At 37.0% G+C, this 6,861-nt stretch overlaps 1 protein-coding gene across 1 annotated transcript in view; it reads right to left on the bottom strand.

Annotated features, from left to right (window-relative positions):
* Window positions 1-6,861, bottom strand: part of LOC113240528 — a 91,474-nt gene that overhangs the window by 9,043 nt on the left and 75,570 nt on the right. The window contains exons 25-28 of the mRNA XM_026477858.1: window positions 5,534-5,799; window positions 3,097-3,324; window positions 2,254-2,414; window positions 696-909 (exon numbers count right to left, since the gene is read on the bottom strand). Of these exons, the coding sequence (XP_026333643.1) occupies window positions 696-909; window positions 2,254-2,414; window positions 3,097-3,324; window positions 5,534-5,799 (869 nt within the window). The remainder of the gene's footprint in view (window positions 1-695; window positions 910-2,253; window positions 2,415-3,096; window positions 3,325-5,533; window positions 5,800-6,861) is intronic.

Genomic DNA, 6,861 nt, shown 5'->3' on the forward strand with positions numbered 1-6,861 from the left:
TGAAGGATTAAGGGTGCTGGTGAAATTACAGGCACATGGTACTTGTATCTCAGTGTGACGGGCGCAGTGGCAATGCCCATCAGATCTTTGCGATTTAAAGCTCTGAGTAGCACTGCAACTGTCTTGGATAGGCGCGTCACTCACCACCAAACACACGACTTATTCGTCCCGTGCCTTGATGTTATACACAAAAACACTCATCAATGGACACACACATAGACAACCATAAATTACACCCAAACTCACGAGAGAAACAAATGTAGGCCATATAAATATTTCTCCCGGCCCGGGAATCGAACCCGTGACAGACCAGCATGGTAATAATTCGAATAAGGCACTATTTTTGAAAAAATCCTAATTAAACAAGATTTAGTATTTTTTTCATCTAGGAACTATATTTCTGCGTAAAACGCAGTAATGTAAAAGGTTAGTTAACCGCGGCAAACTAGTTTTTTTGTGTAAGTATTACAATAATGATGTTGATTTCTCAGATGTAAACGACCCTAGTCTTTAAAATATAATTGTCTGATTTTATGTTGATTTCTGTGAAAGAAAACAAAATTTAACACATTTGATTACATCACTGATTAAAAAAAAAAAATTGATTGAAATCACGATTTAAATCATGCTTTAAATCAAAATGATTTAATCGTGCCAACCTTGTTGAATTACATACCATAATAAAAAATACATACCGTAAGCACTCAAAGAATGCAATAACGCCTCGCAATATTTAAACAGCGTGTACTCAGGGTCGCAAATAAGTTGTAGGCACTTCTTATACTTCAACAGACTGTTGTTATTCCTTTCACTCATGAAGGAATAAAGCGGGGGCAAGTGAGTGGGGAATAGTTTTGTCAGTTTCAGCAGATGATTGGTTGTGAATTCGTCGGGAGAAATTGTTTGAATCTGAAATTGTGTTTTTTAAATGTTCATTAGTCCGACTACTGGGCACAGGTCTAATCGAAGTAAAGCGTGACAATTTTTTTTTTCAAAGTCATAATTAAATAATCTTGATTTCATACGTATTACACTTGACATCGTCATACTGATTAAACTCTACTACCCATTCGTAAGACAGATTCCCCTGAGAAGAATGAGTAAGAAACTCTAGGGTTTGGCCTTTGTAAATATGCATTTGAATAGATTTTTGTCATCGAAGTATGCTGTACAATAACCTTTAGTATAAAGTTTTTGTTTCACTATAGTTTTAACCCTCGTAAATGGCATTTTGAATGTCATCCGGAATGTTATTGTAGAAGCGTATACATTGCCCCTTAAATAAATTTGAGACTTTATGAAAAAGACTGTCAAGAACAGCTAGTTTTTTTTTGTTTATTTTTTACAAACTTATACACTTGAAACGTGTTATTAGAGTCCATTGAAAATCAGCACCACGGCCTAATTACGACTGCGGCTTAAGGTGAATGAGGTTATTTTGCGTGCCACAGCTGCACTTATGACAGCATGAATTGTTAGAGTTATTTTTAACCAACTTCAAAAAAAGAGGTTCTCAATTCTTTTTTTGTTGAAAAGAGGGTACCTCAGTATTAGGTTTCATTCAAATTTGAAGGAAATATTCTACCTCTAAGGGTGGCAAATTACGATGATAGATTCATGCAGTTTTGTGCGCTTTCCGGTAACAGATTTCAAAAAACTTGAACGAGCAGTAGCTTAAATGTGACGTTTTAAAGTGTAAATTTATTTGACCTATGGAATAAATAATCTTTGACTTTGACTTGCAATTGACGTGGCAAATAGATGTAATTCCACGAGCTTTTAAGGTCTTTTTTTTAGTACTCTGCACTGAGATTATGTTTATTGCTTTTTGTCTGTTTTATTTTAATTTATTAACCGACTTCAAAAAAAGAAGGAGGTTCTCAATTCGACTGTATTTTTTTGCATGCGTGTTACGCGGTAACAATTTGTGAACCGATTTTCATGATTCTTTTTTTTGTTGGAAAGATTTTGTGAAATTTTTTTTTTTGGGAAATTTTGAAAAAAATCATCTACTTCTAAGGGTGGCTGTTCACGCATGAAGGTTCATTTTTATAAATAGCGCCTAAATTTTATTATAAGGAGCAATTGTTTTAATGGTTGATTTTGCTATTTTCCAATTCAAGGCGTTTTTCTCTTTCTATATACTGTGAGTAGTGAGAACCCATTTTGAATAAAACTTGGTATGTAATTCCACGTACGTTTGAGGTCGGTTTTTTTAGTACTCTGTACTGAGATTATATTGTTTGTACTTACCACGTCCAGTAACTTTTTGGCTAGATGTTCAGGCAACGTGTCGCAATAATCATCCAGTCTATTCAGAATGACATTTAGGAACATTTCGCGCCTGAACTGGCCTGTAACTCGGTCTAGGATGTTCGACATTGTAGACAGAAGTTCGTTATGTTGAGATGTGTCTGAAAAAGTTCAAAGTTATCTTTGTACATTGGACTCTATTTATCACCACTGGGTACATGCTAAACGTCCTGATGCCAGATGATGTTTGACTTATATAAGACATAAATTTTACAGGCAGTATCTTGTATAAACTTTTAAAAACATCATATCAGACTTCTCTGGTTCCGCAACTGTGGAAGTTCCGCTCGCTTTTTTACATCTGTTTCACTTTCTGGAACTTTTATCGGAAGCTCATAACGTTCGCGAAGGATCAGGCGCGTGCGCATATTGCTTGACGGTGGGGCGCGTGGGTTTTAGCACTTTTGTGTTATTTTAAGTATATTTTTTTATAAGCCTCTCTTATCCCACTGCTAGACAAAGGTAAAAAAAGTGCAATAATGAATCTATTTCGTTGAGACCTTTATAGTATTTACATTTCTGTTGCAAGACTAGTATATATTAAACGTGCTGTTGCCAGATACTGTCTTAACGCTATAATGTTTAGCATAAGGTTCTAATCGCACTTATTTGCCCCGCCTATATAACGTTGAGAGTATGTAGTCATAATATAGTATAGTCTGACAGTATCTTGACTTGATTTTCAAGACATGGTATATACTAAACGTGCTGCCAGATACCGCATCAGCAGTAAAAATTTTACTATATAACTTGACAGTTATAAAAACAAGAAAAAGCTCTTACCAGAATTTTGCCAAATGTTATCCAGAATAATAACAGATATATCGTACAAATGATTTAAATCGTTATTTCCAGTACAATCTCTTGTATATGCATTTATTTCCTCCAATATGTCATCCGTTTGTTCAACAGACGTTGACTGGAGATCGCAATTCAGTTGTAGTATTAATTTTTTCATTGCTATTATAGCTGCTGGAGTGGATTGATGTAGAAATTTTGGTGTATTGGTCTCTGTAGGCAAAAAAAAGCACTGAAATCATTGACTTACAAATAAATGGACGACGGGTCTAATACAAAAACCACGAAAAAAATGTCCCAAGTCAACCTATTTAAACGTAGTGACATGTAAAGGAATATGAAAAAGCTAAAACGTTGAATTTAAATTGTAATGTCATCGCAGTACTGTCTAATTTTGCTTGCTTCGCTGTCAGTCGAACAAACGAAGACTAAAGCGTGAATGACGCTCTGTATACGATTTTAACGACCTATAAGTTCGGACACTTTTTAGCGCGGACCCGACGTCCATATAATTGTAAGTCAATGACTGAAATATAAAAATTTGTAGCAGCAGAGCTTCTTGTGAAAGAGTACGTCTAAGGAAGTAGTGCCACCTTACCAGTTTCTGCCGCCAACCAGTAATGTGAGCATTACTGTGTTCCGGTTTTGAAGGGTAAGGGTGCTGGTGAAATTACAGGCACATGGGACTTGTCAAGTTATGTTTCATGGTGACGGGCGTAGTGGCAGTGCCCCTAAGATCTTTACGATTTAAAGCTCTGAGTGGCACTGCAATTGTTATGGACAGGCGTGTCGCTTACCACCAGGCGCACGACTTGTTCGTCTCGTCACTTGGTGTAATATATATATATATGGACTCATCCGAAGGACAGAGTCAGATGTGATTATGTAGCGACAAGAGGACAAGTACGTTACGAGAATAATTTCGTTATTCAAACTAAGGCCTATGTAAAGGGGTTTTGAAAATTTATATATCTTATTTCGTTTCGGAAATATAAAATCGAATAATGGTCGATGGTCCTAAGAACAAGTAGACTTGCTTTGTTCTACGGATAAGTCGTATATATACTATATTGTTGTATTATATATTATATTGGCCGAACGGTCACCATGCCGGACTGTCACGCAGAGGTCCCAGGTTTGATTACCGGGCCGGGAGAAATATTTGTACGGCCTACATTAATTTCTCTCGTGAGTTTGGGTGTATTTGTTGTTGTTTATGTGTGTCCATTGCACCCGCGACACAGGGTTTCCCTAGTGCGGGGCTATGTTGAGTGTGTGTTATTATTATTATAATTGCGAATATGATTTTAAGCGGGTGCTGTGCCTCTACCATGTGTTTACTGTGACAGTTGTTAACGACCGCGTAAATTACTTCACAATTTTGTATGGCATATTATATAGCGCCCCTAGCGGTTACAAGAATTAACATTTTGTATACAAATATTTTACGCTGTCGCTATCGAGAACTGTCACAGTAAACTCATGCTAGAGGCACTGGTGAAATGGGACTTGTCAATTTATGTCTCATTTTCAGTAATTGGCAAAAACTAGCTTGCTCCCTGACACTTTTGAAGTGTGTATCTGCCACGGTTTATTGAAATCGGTTAGCGGAAAGTGTGTGACATCCAAAAAACCTGATTCATCAACTTATTTCCACCCTTAGGGTCGTATTCTAGAACTCTACTCAATGCTCAAGTCAGGGTTTGAGTATGGTTTAAAGCACTTGATATCATACTCAAGTCCCTGCCATTAGGGTCGTATTTCCAGTGCTTGTGTTTCCAGTGCAATCCTGACTTGAGCATTACGTAGAGTTCTAGAATACGACCCTTGGAGGTGGAATGTTTTATTCAAATTCGAATGAAATCACTACTTAAGTACCCCCTTTCCAATAACAAATCGTCTGTATCGAAGAATCATCGTAATTGGTTCACAAAGTGTCGAAGAAAAATAGTCGAATAATTGAGTACCTTCTCTTTTGTTTGAAGCCGGTTAATAAGAAAGAACAAGGAAACCTATTTATAAATATTGTTTTGCTGTTTTGTTTTATATTCTCAACTGAGTACTCCCGTAGTCCAACTTACCAACACCGGTTAATGTCCTATTAGAGCTTAGCGAAAATTTTTTTTTTGTTTCGTTTTTTTTCTTTCAACTGTGACATTGGCAAAATCATCAGTTCTCAATTCTAATTTTTTTAAATACCAAGGGCACTGCGACTGCTCCTGTCACCCTGAGATATGAATTGAGACTCCCATGTGCACGTAATTTCACCAGCACCATTTAAAACCTGAACGCAGTAATGCATGCCTTATCGCTTGGCGGCAGAAATAGGTGAAGTGGAAGTACTTCTTTGGACGAGCTTTTTCACACTCTAGCCTTATCTTTACCATTCAAAACCGAAAATAAAGATTAAAAATAAGCGTACCAGCATTATGAAGCGCTTTTCTCAGGATGTCATGGTCGTTTTTTCTTAAACCAACTGCTCTGAGGGCAGACAATTTTTCGTGCAACCATGGAAGAGTTTCGTCTTCGTAAAGATTTGTGGCGTTCCTTTTAACACAATCCAGAGCTAGAGAAGGTAGCGCCATCTCGTTTGCTCGTTTACACCAGGATAGTTCGTGTGAGCGAGACTGCATGTTTTGTCCCGACAGTGACATTTCTGAGTCGGCTTGCGTGGAGAAGAATAGTGATCTGTGTAGAAAAATTCAATAAAGGTAAATATTCAAAACATTCGATTCAGCCATGGTCGGTAAGGAGTTTTTTTTTTAATTTGTATCACGTCATACTTCCTTACATAGGTCAGGTTCAAGTTCAAGCTAGAAAGTTACTTACGTTCAAGATGAAAACTTTGGCTTAAAATGTTATACTAAACAGAAATTTCATTGCAATTCAGCCACATGCCACTTAAATACTCGTTATTAAGAATTTCTTATAATTGATTTCAATTATTTTCTGTATAAAAATTTAGCAATTTTTTTTTGACAATCCACTATGGACGTATGGCGCTTTAGTTTTTACAAAATTTAGTGCGAGTTGTATTATCTATGGAAGAATAGCTAACTGGCCATCTGTTGATAGAAAAAAAACAAAAAACCGCCCTTTGCAAAAGCCATAATTGTTATGTTGTGAAAAAAGTAGCAGTACCCAGAGTAGCGCAATTAACACAAAAGATTTCAGACATTTCCCAAATTGGTTCTTCCGAGAATCGAATCCAGGATCTCAACATCTTGTGCCTGCTGTGTTAATTTACTCCTGGTAAGCTACAGACATGTCTGTCCGTACCGTCGCTTACCAACAGACGTGCCTGGTGGTAAGCAGCACGCCTGTCCATAACAGTTGCCACTTAGAGTTGTACATCGCAAAGATCTGAGTGGCGAAATAATTTAGTAAAATATCATAAAACATCGAACACTCAGAAAAAAATCCTTCGATCCAGCCGGATTCGAGCCGACGTCTTCTAGCATACCGTGCCAGACGGTATACCAACTAAACCACGGAACGAACCAGCGGACCTCACGAATCCCTCTAAGTGTTTGTTGTCTTTGTATTTGGTTTTTCAAAGACTTTTTAGCGTAGACGTTAATTAATTTTAACTGTTGTAAAAGTTTCACTGTGTGTAAAAGAGAATTTTGTGCTGTATTTTTTTCTATTTAAGACGGATATTTGACCATTTATCACTTCACTAGGAGACGTAAATCATCATATAAAAATGATAGTGACGGAGTGAAGATATTTGTGTTTTCCATCCGTTAC

The sequence above is a fragment of the Hyposmocoma kahamanoa genome, unplaced genomic scaffold, assembly GCF_003589595.1.
Source record: "Hyposmocoma kahamanoa isolate Upper Pololo Valley unplaced genomic scaffold, ASM358959v1 146, whole genome shotgun sequence".
NCBI classification, from domain to species: Eukaryota; Metazoa; Arthropoda; class Insecta; order Lepidoptera; family Cosmopterigidae; genus Hyposmocoma; species Hyposmocoma kahamanoa.